Source organism: Larus michahellis, chromosome 12 (genome assembly GCF_964199755.1).
Source record: "Larus michahellis chromosome 12, bLarMic1.1, whole genome shotgun sequence".
Classification (NCBI taxonomy): Eukaryota; Metazoa; Chordata; class Aves; order Charadriiformes; family Laridae; genus Larus; species Larus michahellis.
The window spans coordinates 16,167,975-16,188,279 of record NC_133907.1 but is presented as its reverse complement, the minus strand read 5'-3'; the positions used below and the strand labels follow the sequence as shown (position 1 = coordinate 16,188,279).

Here is a 20,305-nt window from a genome sequence, read left to right as displayed (position 1 = left end):
TCGCTGCGGTGTCCCTTGGCAGCCTTTCTCTATTCCCAGGTTGTGGCATTGCAAATTTAATGCCTGGGGACAAGAAGTATTTAAAATGTTGCGTAACGGGTCCTGTATCAGTCACAACGTACTGACTGGGTCTACTTTAGACCCAGGATGCAGCAGCAGCCGGCCCACTCAGGCTTTCGTGCTTCCCGGGGTGACCCGGGGGATGCCCGCACCGTGATGGAAGGGGAAGGATGAGCGCTCTCACTAGGGAACTAATTCTTTTTTGTTTGCTTGCAAGTGCACGACTTAAGGGCTGTAAGTTATGCAAACTCATGACTTGAGCGGAGAATCAGTGAATTCCCAGGACAGACGAGGCCGGGGGGCAAAGGGGACTGAGCCCCGTTTGTCGTGTTTCCCCCCTCAGCCCATGAAATAGCGCTGTATTCCCGGAGCCCGTTGCCCTGGAACTCGGAAGCTTTCCCTCCCGCCCCGGCTTCCCCGTTCCCTGCTGGCGGCCCGGGCCCTTCGCGCCGCCCGTCGGGGAGGACAAGGTCCGGGAGCTCCCCCCGGGCACGTCGGCGTTTCGCCCCGGGCCGGGCCCCCCGCTCCCGCGGCAGCCCGGGCCGAAGCCGCAGCCTCCGGCAGAGGCTCCGGCGCTGCCGCCGCCTTCCCCGGGCGACGGCCCGTCCCCGCGGCCCCGGCTCTCGCCCGCCGTCTCGGGGCCCCCCCGACACGCGGCTCGCGGGGACCGTTTCCCCCCGCTCCCGCCCCCAGCGTCGGCCGGGGCCGGTAACGGTCTCCGAGCGGAGCCGGCCGGAGCGAACCGCGGCCGGAGCGGCCTCTTCCCCCGCGGCAGCCCCGCAGCCCGCAGGAAAGCGCCGCCGCAGAGCGGCCCCGAGCGAGCCCGTCCCTCCCGCCCCGCGGCTCCCGGCGGCGCCCGTCAGGCGGCGGAGCCCGGCCGGCGAGCGGGGGCATGGCGGCGCCGGGCCCGGCCTCCCTGCAGCGCCGGCTGCAGAGCTCGCAGGAGGCGCGGCACCGGCAAGCGGTGCTGGTGCGGAAGCTGCAGGCGAAGGTGAGGAGCGGGGGCGCCTGCCCGGGGGGAGCTCCCCGAGGCCGGGCCGGGGTGCCCGCGCCGTCCGCGGACGGGACTCGGCGGCGGAGCCCTCGGGGGGCGAAGGCGCGGCCCCGGCGGGGTCCTGCCCGGGCCCTGCCCTGCGCTGCCGCGGGCGGGACGGCGCCGAGCCCGGAGCTCGGGGGAGGGAGGGAGGCCCCGGGAGCCGTCCCGTCCCGTCCCGTCCCGTCCCGTCGGCGGTCACCCCCGAGCCGCTCGCCGGGGCTTGGCCGGGCTCGGGGGAAGCGAAGCTTCCCGGTCCCGAAGGGACTCGGTGTCGGAGCGGCAGCGCCGTGGCGCGGGCTGAGCTCGGGCTGCAGAGAGCGAGAGAAAAGCCGGTGCCGGAGGAGCCGGGTCCGTCCCCGGCTGCAGTCGCTCATCTTCATGCCGTGTCTGCGCCCAGGTCCTGCAGTACCGGACCCGCTGCCGAGAGCTGGAGCAGCAGCTGGAAGCAGGAGCGGTGAGTGCGCAGGGCGCGAACTGAAGAGAGCGGCCGGAGCGTTCGGGAGCGAAAAAGCTCCCCGAGCCATGGCAGGGGAAAGCGAGATTGTGCTCCCGGAGGGTTTCAAGAAGCGCTGCGAGTTTGCCCGCCCCTGTTCTGCCCAGTTGCCGCTCTCAGAGCAGCCAGCAGTCCCAGAAATGCAGGATTGGAGTTGTGTGCGGGAGTGCTTTATTGGCGGGGAGCGTTTCGTCCTGGGTCTCGGGAGAGGGCTTTGCTGCCTGTTCTAGGGCTGTCTCTGAAATAGAATGGGTGGACAGACAGTGTTTTGGAAGGCGAGAATGCTGGCGTCGGGCAGAGAGAGCTGGCTCTGTGCTTTTCGTTCTGCTTGCCGGCTAAAGCAGAGCTAGGAAAGAAAGGGCGGGAGCGTAGGAGAGCATTCCTGGGCTTCAGGTGGAAGAATTGGACCAACCATTCGCTTTCTTCTTCAGGGATGCCTCCCAGGCAGGTGGGAAGGCACGGAGGCCCTGGAGAAAGCCCTGCTTGAGGTGAAAGAGGAGCAGCAAAGGTACAAGGAAGAAGCGTTCCCTCCTACTCGGTATCCTGGATGCTCACGGCAGGGAGGGAAAACCTGTCAGTGGTAGGCAGTCTCCGCAAGGGAAGTGTTGGGGCAAGCCCTTTGGAAAGGAGAGAGGTGCACAACCTGTTCTGTGGGGCAGTAATAGTGGTGTGTGCTGACCGCTTCTGTTTGGAGCGGGGCGTTCCTGCGGGTGAGCTCCAAGGGTCCCTTTCCAGCCTAAACGCTGCCCTGGTGCAGTAGGTGAGGGACTGGGGGCAACGCTAGAGAAAGGTGATGCGTCCAGTGATGAGGCAGCACGAAGGGGAGGCAGCCGTCAACTGTGGGCATCGTCCGAGTTGCAGAGGAAGGGGAAACCCAACCTGTAGGTGGAAATGGAAGGCTTAAAGCAAGGAGAAGCACATGAGTTGGCCATGACCCAGAGATCTTAGTTCATCCTAGAAAGCGCTTTTCCTGCCTCTCAGTTTGAGAACAAAGTCAGTGTTGGGGGAGCCGGGAAATCCCGGGGGTGCTGCTTGTGGATAGGGGTTGTTCAGAGACCTCATGGCTGTTCCTCCCTTTGCAAGGTGCGAGGATCTGGCCGAAGCGAACAGTCTGCTGCGGGAGCACCTGGAGAAAGCGAAAGAGGTGAATTCAGCCCTCAAAGAAGATGTTGGAAAGCTGACGGTGGATTGGATGAGGGTGCGGGAGGAGCTGGAAGCGAAGGAGCGCGAATGGCGCCAGGAACGTGAGGTGAGGCTCAGCTGCGGGAATGTCAGAGGTGGTGCCAGCGTGGCATGAGAACGCGTTTTGTTTCTGGCCCAGAGAACTTGCTGTGAGAAGGTTGTGGCTCTGTTGAGGATGTGTTGGTGTTGACGAGCAGAAGAGAGGGGTTGTCGCGGATGGAGCGATAGACTTCACTCCTAAGAGAGAAGCAGCAATATATTTATTGATATAAACCAATGATTTGACCAAGTCGATAGTAGACGCGACAGTTTTAAGGGGGTGCTATAGCAAGGTCCACTTGGTTTTTTACTGCACAGAGGACGGGGTCAGAGAGAGCTGTCAGGGAGACCCTCCCGTTGAGTCAAGGTTCAGAAAGGACCCCCGGCTTTCTAAAGGCCTTCTGAGAGAGGAGTCTGGGTGTGGCTGGACCCAATCCTAGTTGCAGACTTGGTCAATGGTTTATGGCTAAAGGATTATATGTGCACAAGCAATGCTTTCTATCACAGAATGTCAAAGTTCAGCATGCTATAAACCAATTTAGCGAGGATCTGTTGCAGCCCGGAATCTCTTAACCTGGAGGAGTAATCCTGAGCAGCGTCCCTGCTCACGGGGAGATCCCGGCCGCAGCCCGCTGCCGAGCAGGAGAGCTCCAAATGCCCTTGGGCTCTTGACTATTTATGGGGGGAAGATGACGACTTCCAGTCGTATTTGCACGTTGACCACAGTACCAGCATCGCGGTGAGGTGGGCGCATTGCTCGCGTCACCCCTTGGCTGTTGTGGTGTTATGCGTCTCCCTGAGACCCCCTGTGAGCCCCGGATGCCGCCATCACGACAAGATGCGCCCATGCTGACCTCCAGGGGTGGTTATCGCTTGGGCAGGGTTATGGGAGACAAAGATCAAGTTGGTGCGTGGGAGGGGGAGCTCAGCGTGGCAGGGGTGGGAGATGGAGGAGTGTCAGCAAATCGTGGTGACGGAAGAGGCCCACCTGCTGTGGCCGTGCTGCTGGGTCCTGAAGGCAAATGCTTGCTGCTGCTGGACGCTGTAGGGCAGCGACACAGGAGCGCTCGTCTTTTTGATGGTTCTTAAATCTCCGTCTAGAGCCGTGAGAGCAGAGAGGTCTGTGTGTTTTGAGATTCAGAGCAGCCAAGGGAAGAAGAAGACAGGCCTCCGTCACCGCTAGCAAATGGGACGGTGGTCTTGGAGGGGCTTGACTTTGTCTTCCTCCACCAAGAGTGTGAGACAGCTCTGCAAGGCGAGGTGCTGACTCGGGGTCAGCTTGCTTTGCTGATGTCCCCTCCCGCAGGAGAAGGGTGGATGTTGCCTTCTTTGAAGGCAGGTGGCAGGTCTGCTGGGGCTGCTTCTGCGGTGCCTCTTCAGTCCTTGGTGCCCTGTTGGAATAGTTATTCAAGGAGAGCTGGCGATGGTGGTTGTGCTCTCTGCCAGCTGAAAGACTCGTACAGTGATGGCGGAGACTGAACTGGCATTTCTTTTTGTCTTTGCATCTTTAGCTCTATGAGAACTACTTCAGGGGTGACCGTGACCGTCTGCTCGGGCTGTGGCATCAGATGGTCACCTTCCGCCGTCATTTCCTGGAAATGAAGACTGCCACGAACCGGTGAGTAGAAGTTGAGGCCCAATCTCTGGCAGAAAAGATGTACCTTCCCTTCACACCTCTCTGAGGTTCCTTTCTCACAGTTGCCTTCTACACAAACAAGAGCAGCGTAGCCGTGAGAGTGTCTGCTGCTGGTGTCAGCAGGCGACTTCAGACTCTGGGTTACTGTCAGCCATTTATCTTCCTGGATGATGAACCTTCCTTAATGCGTCGAGCGTGCCTTGGTTCTTGAGTTCTTTGTGCTTTTTCGTTACACCGTTTTAGGCTTATTCTTCCTCCACCTTCCTGAAAAGTTTATTATGTGGCTGTTGTCGTGAGCCTCTGAGCAGTCGCTCGCCAAGGTGTGTCCTGACCCCAGAGTGTCAGGGGAATGATTTGTCCCCAGCCGAGATGTCATCTTTCCTGGCAGCTTTTCCTCTTTGCGCCATTACGTGCGTGAGAAGCGAGTCAGCTGATAGAGCTGGTGGTGTGAACGTTGGCTCTTCCTTTGTTCTTCTGCAGAGATTTGTCAGAGCTGAAGGCAGAGCAAACGAGGCTTTCTGGGTCTGTAATGGCAAACTGCTCCCGTCTAAACTGCAGCGTGATGTCCTTCCAAGCCAAGGGGGAGCTGGAGAAGAAGGAGCTTCAGGAGAGGTAAAGGTGTTTTAAACTTTGCTGTTAGCACCGTTCTCTTCTGGGGCTGCCTCTTGCATTCATAGATGGGCTGTGTTCACATTGCAAACACACCCGTTCTGCACGGCCTTGTTTCCGTCCCGAGTCAAACGGTTGCCTTCAACAGAAAGGACGGCAAAAATCGTCTGACTGCCAGAAGCTCCTCTGGGTAAGACCAGACTGGCAAAGAGGTGGCGTATTCCAGTGCTTTTGCTGTGAACTGGTTCTTGGTGAGCAAGCGAGAGCAGCCTAAAGAGAGCTCTGTCTCTGGTACAGCCCTTTTGCTCCCCGGGGCGGTGCTAGAGGAGTTGGCAGGAATTTGCCCAGCACCATCCTAAGCACTGTAGCACCTCTGTGCTGACAGTTCCTTGCGAGACTGAGTGCAGAAGGCCTTTGGGGCAAGAAGGGCCATTTTGCAACATGCAGCGTATTAACCGGGACCCTCCTCTGATCCCATGATCATTGGATTGGACATTCATAGCCGTCTGGCCGCTCATGACAAAGAGCGATGCAGCTCTAGTCAGGAAATGCCGGTGGTGTTTAGGTGTAGGTCCAAAGCCGTTGGAAATCATTCCAACTGCCGTATCTGGGACACAGTATGTGCTCCTGGTTTTGGAAACGAGAATGTTTTTACATTGACAACTTGTTTGTCTTTCCCCTTCTCACAGACTGAAGGACTTAGTGGCACTCGTAGACAAACACTGCGTGTTACAACATGAGTTGGTAGTTGTGAGAGAGGCGCTGGAGGAATCGCACCTTGAGAGGGATGTGCTGAAGGAAGAGAAGCATGAGCTTAGAGTGGCCCTGGAGAAGGTATGGCCACCTTGTGATAGCAAGACCAGCACAGATGCTTTTTTCGTGTCAGTAGATGCCAGGGAACGTGCTGTTCTCCTCCTTGGGAAATGGTGATGAGACCACGCAGGCTCCTTGGGGTAGTTTGTCCGCACGTGCTTATTGGGAGCGCTGACCTGGGAGTATGTCAGCGAGACGCAGGGGATGTGGAGTTGCTGCTCTCCTCTTCTTCAGAGTAAGTCTTGCTGTATTTGATTTCCTCTGTGCTTCTGTGATTGCAGCTGGAGCAAGAGAATGAGGCTCTGTTGTGTAAAGTGGATGAGACGGAGAGAGCAAAGATCTCTGCCCAGGAGAAGCTGAGCTTGTGTGAAAGAACAAAGAGCGAGCTCTGTGCAGAGAAAGGCCACCTGGAGCAGCTGCTGAAGAAAGCAGAGGAGCAACAAGAGGAGCTGCGGGTAGAGCTGGGGGTCCTGGCAGAGGAGAAGGAAGAAGCCCAAGAGAAACTCCTTGAGGTGAGACCAAAGACCTGGTGCTTCTGGGTGGGCATGTGGCTGCTTGGCTGGGTGAAGCTGTGCGTGTTGGCCTCCTTTTTGGCTTCTGGTAAGTTGCAGAGAAAGGACTGCATCCACGACTCTACTGTTCTCCCGTGTGGCAAAAGCTGCAAACTGTGTAGCTCTGGAGCCTTTGTCTGGGGCAAAAGCCAGGGCTGCACGCAAGGACTCTCACTGCATTTTGTCCCGCTTCCAGGTTTCCCGCCAGCAAGAGTCGTCTCGCAGTGGCCTGGAGCAGTTGCGCCAGGAGTCCTCTCGCCAAGGGCACGCGCTGGCCGAGGTGTGCGCAGAGAAGGAGTTGCTGGTGCGGGAGAAGGCTGCCCTGGAGGTGCGACTGGCAGCCCTGGAGCGGGAGAGACAAGGCCTTTCGGAGCAGCTGGCAGAGGCCAGGTAAGGGCAGGGAGGAGACCCTGGGCAGGACGTTCTTTAATGTCTGTAATGGTAAAGGTGACAGTGGTTCCACGGGGATCGATTGCATCCTGTGTGCTTTTCACATGTTTTCGCTTCCATGGAGAGAAAATGGAAGAATTTCAATTCAAGCAAAAAAAAAAAAGTCTACCTTGATTTGAAGGTTATTTTTCTGACAGCTGAAGCTGGCAAAGCTCTCCTGAGCGTGGGGCTCATGTTTATGCCCCCTTACGTGTTCCTCTGTGACGTCCACAGCAAGCCGAGTGGGCTCTGAACGGAGCCATAATTAAACCACGCAGACGTTTCCCAGAACGTGAAGCTTCTCTCTGGTCTTGGATTCTTGTTCTGTGCATTTGAACATCGATCTTTCCTTGTCACGTAGTTTGAGGTGGGATCTTCAGAATTCACGGCTATTGCTTATGGAGGTTGTGAGCAGGACGCTGCCCTTCGGGAGAAGCCAGAGGCTCCTGCAGAAAATGTGGAGGGCCTTCTGTTTCTAAGCTAACTGGTGTTAGTGTGGTGCAGGAGCTAGAGCTGGTGACACCAGCAGCAGGGAAACCTCTCTTGAATTCTCGCCAGCCTTCAGGGGTTCCTGCCCATCACTGATGTCTGTTAAAATGGACATAGTTACTTTGGCCTGCCAGAGACTGGTGTAATCGGAACTGTGTGCTTGTTCTCCTTCTTGAAGATACGTCCTCCGTTGTCCATCCAAGTTTTGCTTGCTGGCACAGGCTTGGTGGGCGCAGCTACCCGTGTGTCGTGGATCAGACCCCAGCAAGTGAAGATTTGGCTATTGCAGTCCAATTCGGCTGGGCTTTCTGTGTGCTGCCAGGTGACAAGGGAAGCCTGGCCATCCCCTGGCAGGGGCCCGCATTGCTATTTGGAAGGGCAGAAATAGGCTCTCTGTGTAGGAGTTTCCACGCGAGCCTTTTTCCGTAGGCAGGGGTAGGGATCTTGCACCGCTTCTTCCTGGAACAACTCCCTGTGGGTGTCAGGAGCAAGCAGCTCCTTTCTCTCTGTATTCACGATTTGCAGGTCAGGGAAGGAGACCCTGGAATGCAGCCTGTTGGAGGCTCAGCAGCACTTGTCTGAGCTGGAGATCAGCAGGAGTCATCTCGAAACCCAGCTCCACGCGGTGGCGCAGGCCAAGGAGGTGATCCAAGGTGAGAGCCTCCTGTTTCTGGTGACCCCGTGCCTGGGGAAGGTGGTATGAAAGCAGCTCTCTGTCCGCAGTGTTTCTGAGGAGTGAAGGAGCTGGAGACAGACCCCTCCTCCACGGAAACTCAAAGGGCGTAAGGTCAGTAAAGTCAGAGCCGCTGTTTGTGCAGACTCTGACTCTTGCCATTTGTCGTGTTTGCAGGGGAAGTGAAGTGCCTTCAGTGGGAGCTGGAAGCGGAGAGGTCTCTCCTGAAGCGGGAACGGCAAAACATGGCGCAAGAGCTCCTGCAGAAAGAAGAGCAGCATACCGACACCCTCAAAGTTCGGGAGGCCGACCACCAAGGGGAGATAAACAAGCTCCTGCAAGACGTGGTAGGAAACACTATGCTTCTGAATGCTTCAAGCCAGCTTTGTGGGCTGGCTTTAGGAGAAGAACAGCCTGAGCGTGGGAAATGGCAGCAATGGTCTGTCCCGGGCGACACGGTGCCGGGCCAGGCAGCAGAGCCAGTGGCTCGTCCTGGAAGGAGCGTGGAGACCCCCAGGACTCTGGTGGGACAGTAAATGCAGGCACGGGTTGCGTGTGGGCGTAAGAGGAGTTCAACAGAAGGTTGGGTGGTCCCCAGCCAAAGCACGGCAGCAAAGGGCTGGGATCTTAGCAGCCTCCCGCCCGCCATGGAGTAGACTCCTAACGCTGCTGCCAGCTGCAGGCGGGGGAACTTTGTTCCTTCCTTTCTGTCCTTTGGCGGCTGACAGAGGTGTTGGAGCAGACGGAACAGGCCCCTTGTTCCTGGTACTGGCGTTCGCGGCCTGTCTTGTGAGGAGGGCACGAGGGTCTGGTCCCTTTCTGACCCTGCAGTCCGTCTGCACCTTTTCCTTGATGAAAAGGGAGCCGAGCTGTGACAATGGAGGCTGTGAGCCTACGCTGTTCTGAGGAGCTTGGCTGAGACTTCATCAAATGACTGAATGGTTTGGGTTGGAAGAGACCTTAAAGAGCTTCTAGTTCCTACCCCTATGCCAGTGGGACACCTCCCACTGGACCAGGTTGCTCCAAGCCCCGTCCAACCTGGCCTTGAACCCCTCCAGGGATGGGGCAGCCACAGCTTCTCCGGGCAACCTGGGCCAGCGTCTCACCGCTCTCACAGCAAAGACTTTCTTCCTAATATCTCATCTCAGTCTCCCTTCTTTCAGTCTAAAACCGTTCCCCCTGAGCCCCTTTAGGGACTGGAAGGGGCTCTAAGGTCTCCCCGGGGCCTGCTCTTCTCCGGGCTGAACCCCCCCAGCTCTCTCAGCCTGTCCTCACAGCAGAGGGGCTCCAGCCCTCCCAGCATCTCTGTGGCCTCCTCTGTTCCTGCTCCAACAGGTCCGTGTGCTGATATTCATGGCCCCAGAGCTGGAGGCAGCACTGCAGGGGTTCTCCCCAGAGCAGAGCAGAGCAGAGGGGCAGAATCCCCTCCCTCGCTCTGCTGGCCACGCTACTGGGGATGCAGCCCAGGATACGGGGGGCTTTCTGGGCTGCAAGTGCACGTTGCCGGCTCTCATGGACCATCACCCCCAAGTCCTTCTGCTCAGGGCTCTCTCAATCCATTCTCTGCCCAGCCTGTGTTTGTGCTTGGGCCGAGAAGAAAATGTTTGCTAGTAATTCACCATTCAGCTGCTCAAACGCTTTCCGTCAAGCCCAGAACTAATGAAAGAACTACGCAGCTTGCCGTTAAAATGAATGCGAGTCCAAGAGCTGTGCGTGGGTGATTGGTTCTCTCCTATCTAGGCAAGATGAAGCAATGTGTGGCGGTTGGGATTTGGCCTGGAAAGGGCACAGTTGACCAAGCGAATGTACTAAACGTAGTAGAATTTTGTAAGGATGGCTGAACAGCAGCGACACTGATGGTGCTTAGAGGATGCTTTCAGAGATGGAGACTCCTGAGGTCCAGCTTTCCCAGGGTATTAGAGAGAATGGAAATGGTACCGTTGGCTGGTGAGGTTGAAGGCTTCATTGCGCTTTCAGGGTGTTCTTTTGGCGCAGGGATTTCTCCGAGGTGATGTGGAGGAGGGCCCCTGGGAAGGGAGAGTGTTGTTTTGGGCTGTGGGCCGGGAGGAGGAGGAGAAGGGACGTAGCACTGTCCTTTCCTCCATGGTCACTCTCCGCGATGTGTTGACTCTGGCCCTTCTCTCCTTTCTGTGGCACCACTCCCATCATCTGCTCTCTGAATGCCCAGCAGGCGATTGCAGAAGGGCAGCGGCTGTCCTGGCTCTCGGAGAAGAGACTCCTGTCGCAGCGGCTGGAACGTCTGCAGCGAGCAGTTGCAAGGCTGGACCGGGAGAAGACGGAGCTGAAGCAATACAGTGCTGAGCTCAGGAGGACTCTGGAGGAGGTAGACCAGGCTTTCGCTGCCTCTGCGCAGCATCACGGTCCTCTGGAAGACACCGCATTTCCAGAGGCAGCACTGTGGAGTCCTGGGTCTTGTTTCCTTCCCTCTCCCACTGTCCCCCGTGGCCACACGCTTTTGTCTTTTCTCTCTCTTCTGGCACCCCGTTGCCTTCGCAAATGCACGTTCACTGCGGTACCAGCCTTCTTGCCCCAGTGTCCCCATACACACCCACTGGACACTCTTGTGTCAGGAACTCTTTCCTCCTGCTCGCTCTCTTCCGTGGGCTGCTTGGAGTGCTTTTTGGCCCCAGCGTTCTGTGGTGCAATTCACAGTCTCTGAGCAGCCATCTCCTTGCCAGGATGTCCAGAGGTCCTTTTGCTCCTTGTGTGGTGGCAGGTTTCTGTGACCCTTTCTCCTATCCAACGTGCAGGTGGAACGTGAACGGAGGAGGCTGAGGAGATGTTGCAGAGGTCGGGCGCTGCCAGATGCAGGCGGATCTTCTCTCTCCGAGTCTGACCAGCACAAGATGCTGGCGTCTCAGCAGGTGAGACCAGGATCTTCCTTGGTGGGAGGAGGCTCTGGCCAGATGGAGGAACGATGGCAGCAGCCCCCCAGTATAGACCGGGTGAGGAGCAGGAAAGCTCTCATCCAGAGCCGCTGTGGCTGTGCTGATGGGCACAGCTCTGCACGATGCTGTGGCCCGAGTTTTGTTTGGCCATCAGGAAGGGAGGCCGGCAGGCGGTGGGAATACCCAGTCAGACGCGTCCCTTGGCCATGGCCAGACAGCATCGTTCCCCGAGGTCTGGTCTCTGTGGGTCAGGCAGGGTGGGAGAGGGATTGGAGGAAACTCAGAAAACGGAATGGATGGGAAATAGAGAATAGTCTAAGGACGTTCCCCTTGAGTCTTGCTCGTCTTGTTGAGCTTTCCCATTTTCCCTTTTCACGCACTAGCTGTCACGTTTTCAAGGCAGATGAGAGCAGAAGAGTTCCTCAGTGCCTTGTGTAACCAGTAACTCGCCTGCTGAGGAAAAAGCCTGTGGCAGTAAGGTGGCAGTAGCCCCAGTCTCTCCCTTGGAAAGGGGAGTTGGGTGACTTAATCCTGTAGGAACCTCTCTCTCTCATATCCATGGGATGTCTCGGGGTTGTACGTGTGAATGGTAAGCCAGAGAGAAAGTCAACGTGTTGATAGTGTGAGGTGAGGCCAGGGTGACTCTGGGAGCCTGTGACTTCCATTCCCTGAATCATAGAATCATAGAGTCATAGGGTTGGAATGGACCTCTGGAGATCATCTAGTCCAACCCCCCTGCCAGAGCAGGGTCACCTAGAGCAGGTTACACAGGAACATGTCCAGGCGGGTTTTGAATGTCTCCAGAGACGGAGACTCCACCACCTCTCTGGGCAGCCTGTTCCAGTGCTCTGTCACCCTCAGGGTAAAGAAGTTCCTCCTCATGTTTAGGTGGAACTTCCTATGTTCAAGTTTGTGCCCATTGCCTCTTGTCCTGTCCCCGGCCACCACTGAGAAGAGCCTGGCCCCATCCTCCTGACACCCACCCTTTAAGTATTTATAAGCGTTGATAAGGTCACCCCTCAGCCGTCTTTTTTCCAGACTGAAGAGACCCAAATCCCTCAGCCTTTCCTCATAAGAGAGGTGTTCCAGTCCCCCAATCATCTTTGTAGCCCTCTGCTGCACCCTTTCCAGCAGTTCCCTGTCCCTCTTGAACCGGGGAGCCCAGAACTGGACACAGTACTCCAGGTGCGGCCTCACCAAGGCAGAGTAGAGGGGGAGGATGACCTCCCTCGACCTGCTGGCCACGCTCTTCTTGATGCATCCCAGGATGCCATTGGCCTTCTTGGCCACAAGGGCACATTGCTGACTCATGGTCATCCTGTTGTCCACCAGGACTCCCAGGTCTCTTTCCACAGAGCTGCTCTCCAGCAGGTCAGCACCCAGCCTGTACTGGTGCATGGGGTTGTTCCTTCCCAGGTGCAGCACCCTGCACTTGCCCTTGTTGAACTTCATAAGGTTTCTCTCTGCCCAGATCTCCAACCTGTCCAGGTCTCTCTGTATGGCGGCACAGCCTTCCGGTGTGTCAGCCACCCCACCCAGCTTGGTGTCATCAGCAAACTTGCTGAGGGCGCTCTCTATCCCCTCATCCAGGTCATTGATGAATATGTTGAAGAGGACTGGACCCAGTACTGACCCCTGGGGAACACCACTCGTCACTGGTCTCCAACTAGACTCTGTGCCCCTAATCACAACCCTCTGAGCTCTATCTTTCAACCAGTTTTCTATCCACCCCACTGTCCATTCATCTAACCCACACTTCCTAAGCTTCCCTATGAGGATGCTGTGGGAGACCGTGTCAAACGCCTTGCTTAAGTCAAGGTAGACCACATCTACCGCCCTCCCCTCATCTATCCATCTAGTCATGCCATCGTAGAAGGCTATCAGATTAGTCAGACATGATTTCCCCTTGGTGAATCCATGCTGAGTACTTCTGATAGCTTTCCTTTCCTCCACGTGCCTTGAGATGACACCCAGAACGAGCTGTTCCATCATCTTTCCAGGGATGGAGGTGAGGCTGACCGGCCTGTAGTTCCCCGGCTCCTCCTTCTTGCCTTTCTTGAAGACTGGAGTGACATTGGCTTTCCTCCAGTCCCCAGGCACCTCGCCTGTTCTCCAGGACTTTTCAAAGATGATGGAGAGCGGCCCAGCAATGACTTCTGCCAGCTCCCTCAGCACTCTCGGGTGCATCCCATCAGGGCCCATGGACTTGTGAATATCTAGATGATCTAATTGGTCCCTCACTCGCTCCTCCTCAACCCAAGGGAAGTCGTCTTCTTTCCCTGTTACTTTATTCAATGCCTGGGACTCCTGAGGGCTGGGCCGAGCAGAAAAGACCGAAGCAAAGAAGGCATTCAGTAACTCTGCCTTCTCCACATCCTCCGTCACCATGACTCCTGCCTCATTCAGCAGTGGGCCTACAACTTCTCTGGTCTTCCTTTTGCTTCCAATATACTTGTAGAAGCTCTTTTTGTTGTGCTTGATGTCCCTAGCCAGGTCTAATTCCAAGGCGGCCTTGGCTTTCCTTGTTTCATCCCTGCACTCTCTGGTGGCATTCTTGTAATCCTCCCAAGGGGTCAGTCCCTTCTTCCACTTATTATAAACTTCCTTCTTCCACTTGAGCTTTTTCTGAAGCTCCCTGCTCAACCATGCAGGTCTCCTGCGTCCCTTGGCCGATTTCTTTCTCTTAGGGATGCACCGATCCTGAGCTTGGAGGAAGTGGTCTTTGAATATCAACCAGCTTTCTTGAGCCCCTTTGCCTTCCAGAGCCCTAGCCCACGGGATCTCTCCAAGCAGTTTCTTGAAGAGGTCGAAGTTAGCCCTCCTGAAATCCAAGGTTGTAATTTTACTTCTTGTTGTTGTTTTGTGGATAGTACCCATGATCCTGAACTCAATCATTTCATGATCACTACAACCTAGGGTGCCCCCAACCTTAATGTCCTCCACCAATCCCTCTGTGTTTGTCAGTACCAGGTCTGGAAGTGCTCCTCTCCTTGTTGGCTCCTGTACCACCTGTGTCAAAAAGTTGTCATCAATGCACTGGAGGAGCCTCCTGGACTGTGCATGCCTGGCTGTGTGGTCTTCCCAGCAGATATCGGGGTGATTGAAGTCCCCCATGAGAACCAGGGCCTGCGCTTGCGAGGCTACCTTCAGTTGTCTGTAGAAAGCCTCATCAGTCTCCCCATCCTGATCAGGTGGCCTGTAATAAACACCCACAACAGTGTCCCTCATATTTGCCTGTCCCTTAATCCTCACCCATAAGCTCTCGACCCGCTCTTCATCCGCCCCTAGTGAGAGCTCGATGCATTCCAAATGCTCTCTCACATAGAGTGCGATTCCACCACCACGCCTTGCTGGTCTGTCTTTCCTGAAAAGGACATAGCCATCTGTGACAGCATTCCAGTCATGCGAGTTGTCCCACCACGTCTCAGTAATTGCAATGAGATCATGGCCCCGCAACCGCACACAGACCTCCAGCTCTTCCTGCTTATTCCCCATGCTGCGTGCATTGGTGTATAAGCATTTCAGAGAGGGAGTTGTGTGTGTAGTTCTGACCCTTGAGATGTGCTGTGCCTTCTGGCTTTCAGAAATACTGGCACACTGGCCCACGAGCGCTGAGCAACTACACCCTGGCACCTCACCAGCAAGCCCAGTACCATCCCCACCCCCCTTCAGATCTAGTGTAAAGCCCTCTCAATGAGCCCCGATAACTCTTGTCCTAGAACCCTTTTTCCCCTGGAGGTCAAGGTATTCCTGCCTGTTACCAGCAGGCCAGGCGTTTTGTAGATCAGGCCATGATCAAAGAACCCAAAGTCCTGCCGGCAGCACCAAGCTCGAAGCCAGGCATTGATCTGCTGGGTCCTTCTATTTAGCCCCTCATCATTCCCCGCAACTGGGGGAATAGACGAGAACACAACTTGCGCTCCCGATCCCTTGACCAGGCGTCCCAGGGTCTTGAAATCTTTCTTCATTGCCCTTGGACTTCTTCTTGTTACCTCGTCGCTGCCTACCTGAAAGAGCAAAAGTGGATAGTAGTCTGAGGGCCGTACCAGGGAAGGAAGCATCCTCTTCACGTCCTTGACCCGGGCCCCAGGGAGGCAGCAGACCTCCCTATGTACCGGGTCTGGCCTGCATATTGGGCCTTCTGTTCCTTTCAGTAATGAGTCACCTATGACAAGGACCCGTCTTTTCTTCTTTACCGCAGAGGTTTTGATGCAGGGGGAGGTCTGCCTAGACCTTGCTGACGGCTCCAGGGTAGGAGAAATAGGAGAAATATTGTGCTCGTCATCATCCAGGTTCCTCTGTAGAGCACTGTACCTGTTAAGTAATGGCACCTGGGAAGATGGGGTAGTCATCGGGCAGTCTGGAGTGCAGCGCCTGTTGCGCCGCGCAGGAACTTCCTGCCATTGCCCCCTGTCCTCCAGGTTACCGCCTTCAGTTGAGGTGAGAGAGGATATGGAGCTCTCTGTTGCAGGGGTTTTATCTGCCTGCTGGGTTTCTGTCATGGGATGCAGGATTCTGCTCCAGGAATCTATCTCCCTCTCGCATTCCCTGATGCTCCTCAACCTACTTACCTCCTCCCTGAGCTCCATGACTAATTGCAGAAGATCCTCTACCTGAGCACATCTCCTACAGGTATGCCCATCATTGCCATCCGACACTGGCGTAAGAGCAGGGCATACCCTACAGCCCGATGTCTGTGTGGTAGCATGTTCCCACAAGAGCTCCGTCTGAGAGGCGGCATCAGACCTGGTGGTTGTGGAGCTCATGGACGCCACAGTCATCTTGCGAGTAGTTACCATCACTACCTAGCCGGGTTAGGAGTCTTTCAGCTCTGTCCTGCACGAACTGCTGTGCAGACCGCTGTGATTGGACTGGTGTGTCACACCCTGCTTGGCCACCCCCTTCTCCAGCCCAGGAAGTACACTCTCATTGTGGTGCACCTGGGTGATACCTCGGGTCACACCCAGGGAACGCCCACTTGCAGCTCGCTTGCTCAGTGTTTGCTCAGTGCACAGCGACCTGGTCGCTGCGCTCCCAAAGGGGTTCTTTTATGAGGGGGGAGAGTGGTCCCACCCTCTGCTCGTTAACACCTGCCGCCGGGGGTGGTGGCTCCGCCCTCGGCTCCTCAGCTGTCCCCGCCCCCCAGAAGGGCCGGGTACCGGCTCGGGCTGGCCCCTTTTCCTGGCTTTAAAAGCCTCAAAAACGAGCCCCTGGCCGTTTCTTTGCCGCGATTTCCTTCCCCAGCACAGACTTACCTGCACTGGAGCTGATCTCCTCGGCAAATGACCGTTAGCGTGTTTACGCCTCGTTTAAATCTGCCGCCGGGGGTGGTGGCTCCGCCCTCGGCTCCTCCTGAAGAGCAAGTGTTTGTCGGGGCTGGCGTTAGAGGGTGCGTCTTCCCCGAGAGCCGGTACCGTGGAGCTAGGGCACCTTCCCGTCCCCACTCGTATTGGGAGAAGATGTGGCCTTCCTCCAGATCTGCTTTCGCTCTTCTGCGTCGCCCTGATTTCAGGGAGATCTTGGAGCTCTTGGGTGGGGGTGGGCAAGCTGGTCTTCGAGGCTGCAGCAGCCGCTCGCCCAGGCAAGAAGTGTTGATGGCTCCCGGCGGTTTGGGGCCATCCTTCGACTTGGTCGGGTATTGCGGAAGCCTTTCCTGAGAAGGAGACACCAGGTTGTGGCTCGCTGTTGCCTGGACAAGCGCTCGCAGCCCTGCGTGCTGAGCCTTCCCGCGGGCACAGGCCGGGGCTCTGCTTCAGCCGTGTGACGAGGGCAGAAAAGAAGGGCTTCCCTCGGCACTCTGCGTGGCTGCACGTCGCCTTCCTGCCCGTGCCCACCCCAGCACCCTGCGCAGGCTCAGCTCCGAGCCTCATAGTCCTTTCCCCGCCACACCGCCCGGCCAAAAATGGCAGATCGAACACTGAGGGTGATGAAATTCTATTCTTTAAAAAAGCGGTTCAACTTCTTCCCGTTAATTTTCCACCCCTTTATCTCCATATTGTTTTTTCTCCACTTTTCGGCTTTCCCGCCGCCCCCCTCCAATAACCGCGGTCGGGTGGTTTTCTACCGAAAAAGGTCGCCATCGGGTGTTTTTGTGGGGAGCGATGGCGCACAGCAAGGAAGGAGCAGCAGGTCAAGGGAAAGGGAATCCTTGAGCGCTTGTTATTTAACAGGAGTTCTCGTTATTTTCTTTCAGAGAGAAACAATTTGGATTGGAGTTGGGATGCGAAGGACTTGGAGGCCAGAAAATGCACCCCAGTCCCTCGCTGGTGCCCAGAAACCATCGCCGGAGGCCGCAGGAGATGGAAAGCGTCCCTCCAAAGCCGAGATGCCTTCAGGGGGACGTCGCGGTGGCTCTGCCGGCTGATTGCCTTCTCGATACTGTCCACGAGAAGGAATTTTCCAGCAGGGAAGGAGGTGGGTGGCGATTTTAGTGATTTTTTTGAGTGTATTTAGAGAAAACTCCCTTGCTGGAATGGCTTCTGTGAGCCACTGGTCAGCAGTTCAGCAGCTCAGCTAATCCCCCCAATTCTATTCGACTAAGACGGCAGGAATGGGCTTGGTGGTAATGAACGCTAATGGTGACGGAGTTGGTAAAGGTTCCAGGGGCCTGTTGGTGGAATTTCTGGGAAACAGGTAACCTGTTAATCACTTTGGAGTTGCGATGTAGGTTCCTCCTAAAGCCGTGACCTGATTTGATTGTGCAAGTTTGGGGTAAAAACTGAAGGTAAGCATTAAAAACGCGCAATTCTAAAGAGTTGAGGATGGCGAGGAAGGCTAAAGGCTGGTCTTGTTGGAACAATTTTTCTCTCGGGCTTTTTTTTTTTTGCTACCTTCCGGGCAGAATTGCAAGGGGGTTTGGGTGTTTTGGCTGATGAAACAGTAAAATGGGCGCCCAGCCGTGGGAAGAAGAGCAGAGTGTGGGGAAAAGCGGGGACGAGGGAAGTGCCGTTGAGGAGTGGGCGTGTGGTTGGTGCAAGGCCCGGTGTGCGCAGGCCCTGGCAGTTGCCATTGGGCTTCTGCTGGTGGCTCGGGCAGTCGTCAAGGGCGGGTTTTTTGGGGCAAAGTTGGCCAGAAATGTGCGGAAATGCCCGGCCAAGCGCTGTCACGGAGCGTTGCCGGCCTCCCGCGTTCTACACAACATTCCGAAGCACTTGGTGCTCGGCGGTGGTGGCTCTTGCAGCTCGCTACTCTTCTCAGAGGGAACCTGACCACTTGGGAGAGGTTTGAGGAGGAAGAAACCCCCAATTTTCTTGCCCGATGGGGCCCAAGAGGACTCAGGAGGCAGAACGGTACCGTGGTGGTGCTGGAGAAGTTGTTAGAGGAGAGCGATTAGCGCTTTCCTGGGAAATAGGGGCCGTCTTTCTTACAGCTCCTCCCGTATGCGCGCGTTTCTCCTGCCGGAGCTGTTCCCCGCTCGCCTTCCTCACCTCCTCTTCCTCACGCTTTCAGGCGCATCAACATTGGAAGCCAATTCCAAGCGGAGCTTCCAGACCTCCAGGACCCAGCCCGTTTGGAAGAGGAGGAAGAGGGAGCGTCGCTGGTGTGGAAGCCCTGGGGTGACGTGGAAACCAACCCAGAGACGCAGGAGAAAGGTGTTTGGCTTTCTTTTTTCCTACCGCTTTTCTTCCACTTTGACCCCAGCCAGGGATAGGAGGGGTTGAAAATGCCACCTTTTTGGGCTTGTCTCCCTCCTTTTCTTGCCCGCGTTCCCGTTGGAGGGAAGGAGATGGCTGGGTTTTGGTGGGAGAGGGACTAAAGACTAACGGGCGATGCTCTCGGCAGCGTCTTGCATGAAAAAGGGGCGTTTGGAGCCCTCCCAGCTCATGTGCAGCGCCCTCGGGAGAGGGGAGGTTTCTCTCTGAGCTTTTAAATAGAGCTCTTTGGGTACCGGACTTCTTTCTCTGCCTTTTCCTCGTCTGCGGTCTCTGCTGCGCTCGTCCTGTTTTCCCTCCCTCTCCTCTGGCCCCTTTTCTGGAGGAAAACGTGACTTTTTGTTGGTTTTTGTTGCGTTTGTAGTTAGAAACCTGCTCCATTTGGCGTCTCCCAAGGGCGGGCCGGGGGGCCGGGTCAACGCGGAGCTGGCTCTGCATTGCCTGCACGAGGCTCAAGGCGACGTGCTGGTAAGAAGCGGCAATTTCTAATGAAGAACGGACTTTGTTCCTGCTTTGAGCTGGGAGTCGCTCCGAGTTTCCTATTGCGCGGGCGGGAGTCTCTTTGCCGGAGGCGCAGCAGGTTCTTGGATGTTGCCTGTCACGGCATTAATGTGTCGTGGGCTTCCTGAGCCCTCTCCTGGTGCATCGCTAAGAGTTGGTTTTGATTCTGGGAGGATTTGGAGAATAGAATTACTCCCGAATGAAGGGATATTGGCTAAAACCTGAGGTGTGCCCTCGATGAGCCCCGAGCGGGTCTGCTTTGCTCCCTCTTCTTGGAAGAAGGGATTTAACACCCCTGGTCTGGGCGTCTGCTGGGGCGTGGCCAGGAGGAGGGAGAATTTCCCTTTTGGCTCCTCCTCCGGAGGAATTTAACTCTTTTTTTCCCTATGAAATCTGGCAGGAGGCGGCGGAGATGCTGGGTGCTGGGCCGCCTCGGAGACCCGAGTCCCATCCCCTGGCTGATTATCATTACACAGGTAAAGGAGGAGAACAGCTCCCGCCGTTCCCTTTGCTCTGATTGAATTGAGTCTTCCAAATGTTCTTTTGGGGTGGGGCAAAGAGTAGTTCTAATCCCTTTCCGGGGCTTTTGGAGGCGGGGGATGCCTATTGTAATAGTTTGGCTGTCGCTGGTTAATTCCTAGGCTCGGATACTTGGACACCGGTGGAGGAGCAATTGTTTAAAGAGGCTTTTTACCTGCATAAGAAGAATTTTCGCCTCATACAGAAGCAGGTAAAGCCGTTAGAGGGAGGCGCAGCTCGTTAGCGTGGGCAATTTCAACCCAGAAGGTCGTATTTTGAGTCGCGTGTTGGAATGCTGTTCTTAGGACCCTTCTTCATGCTAAAAAACCACCGGTACGAGACAAGTTTTTGCCCTCATGTGTGATGGCAAGGGACTATTTAATCTCTCTGGGAGAAAATAGCAGAGATATTAAAAGAATAATGACAGTTTGTGTGGTGAAACGGAGAATTCTGCCCTGAAAACGCTTCTTGACGGCATTTTTCAGCAGGTGAAGGTTTCTTTTCTGTCCGAGCTCCCCCGGACGTTGCGTTGCGAGAAGCGCAGGAGAGACTCCTGGTCGATCTGCCCCTTGGGTATTTTACTGCCGCGTTTCCCTTATTAAGTGGCTCCTGGTTTTCCTCCCGGCAGATCCAGACTAAAAGCGTGTCTCAGTGTGTTGAATATTATTACACCTGGAAGAAGAAAACCCGTTTTGGCTGCACTCGTCCTCGCCT

General features: G+C 56.0%; 1 protein-coding gene across 2 annotated transcripts; it reads left to right on the top strand.

The window, feature by feature from the left end:
* Positions 1–459: 459 nt before the first annotated feature.
* On the top strand, positions 460–20,303 carry LOC141750445 (uncharacterized). 2 transcript variants are annotated; one of them, XR_012589671.1, is made up of 17 exons: positions 460–1,051; positions 1,494–1,550; positions 4,322–4,428; positions 4,927–5,058; positions 5,745–5,889; positions 6,150–6,380; positions 6,616–6,809; positions 7,863–7,990; positions 8,188–8,357; positions 10,199–10,354; positions 10,782–10,895; positions 17,113–17,333; positions 18,369–18,511; positions 18,936–19,039; positions 19,473–19,548; positions 19,714–19,802; positions 20,220–20,303. XR_012589671.1 is itself a non-coding variant. In XM_074605500.1 (14 exons), exons 1-14 carry the CDS (start codon positions 953–955, stop codon positions 17,281–17,283), a joined length of 1,947 nt encoding a protein of 648 aa, XP_074461601.1. In that variant the 5' UTR covers positions 460–952; the 3' UTR covers positions 17,284–17,434. The 2 variants fall into 2 exon arrangements, 1 of the variants encoding a protein (XP_074461601.1); XM_074605500.1 differs by lacking the exons at positions 18,369–18,511; positions 18,936–19,039; positions 19,473–19,548; positions 19,714–19,802; positions 20,220–20,303 and adding exons at positions 2,021–2,097; positions 2,673–2,838 and having other exon boundaries at positions 17,113–17,434.
* The last annotated feature ends 2 nt before the right edge of the window (positions 20,304–20,305 follow it).

Coding starts and splice junctions, on each gene's coding strand:
- LOC141750445 (XM_074605500.1), top strand. CDS start 953: ATGGCGGCGCCGGGCCCGGCCTCCCTGCAGCGCCGGCTGCAGAGCTCG. Junction 1,551..2,020: donor AGCAGCTGGAAGCAGGAGCG/GTGAGTGCGCAG, acceptor TTTCTTCTTCAG/GGATGCCTCCCAGGCAGGTG. Junction 10,355..10,781: donor TCAGGAGGACTCTGGAGGAG/GTAGACCAGGCT, acceptor TCCAACGTGCAG/GTGGAACGTGAACGGAGGAG.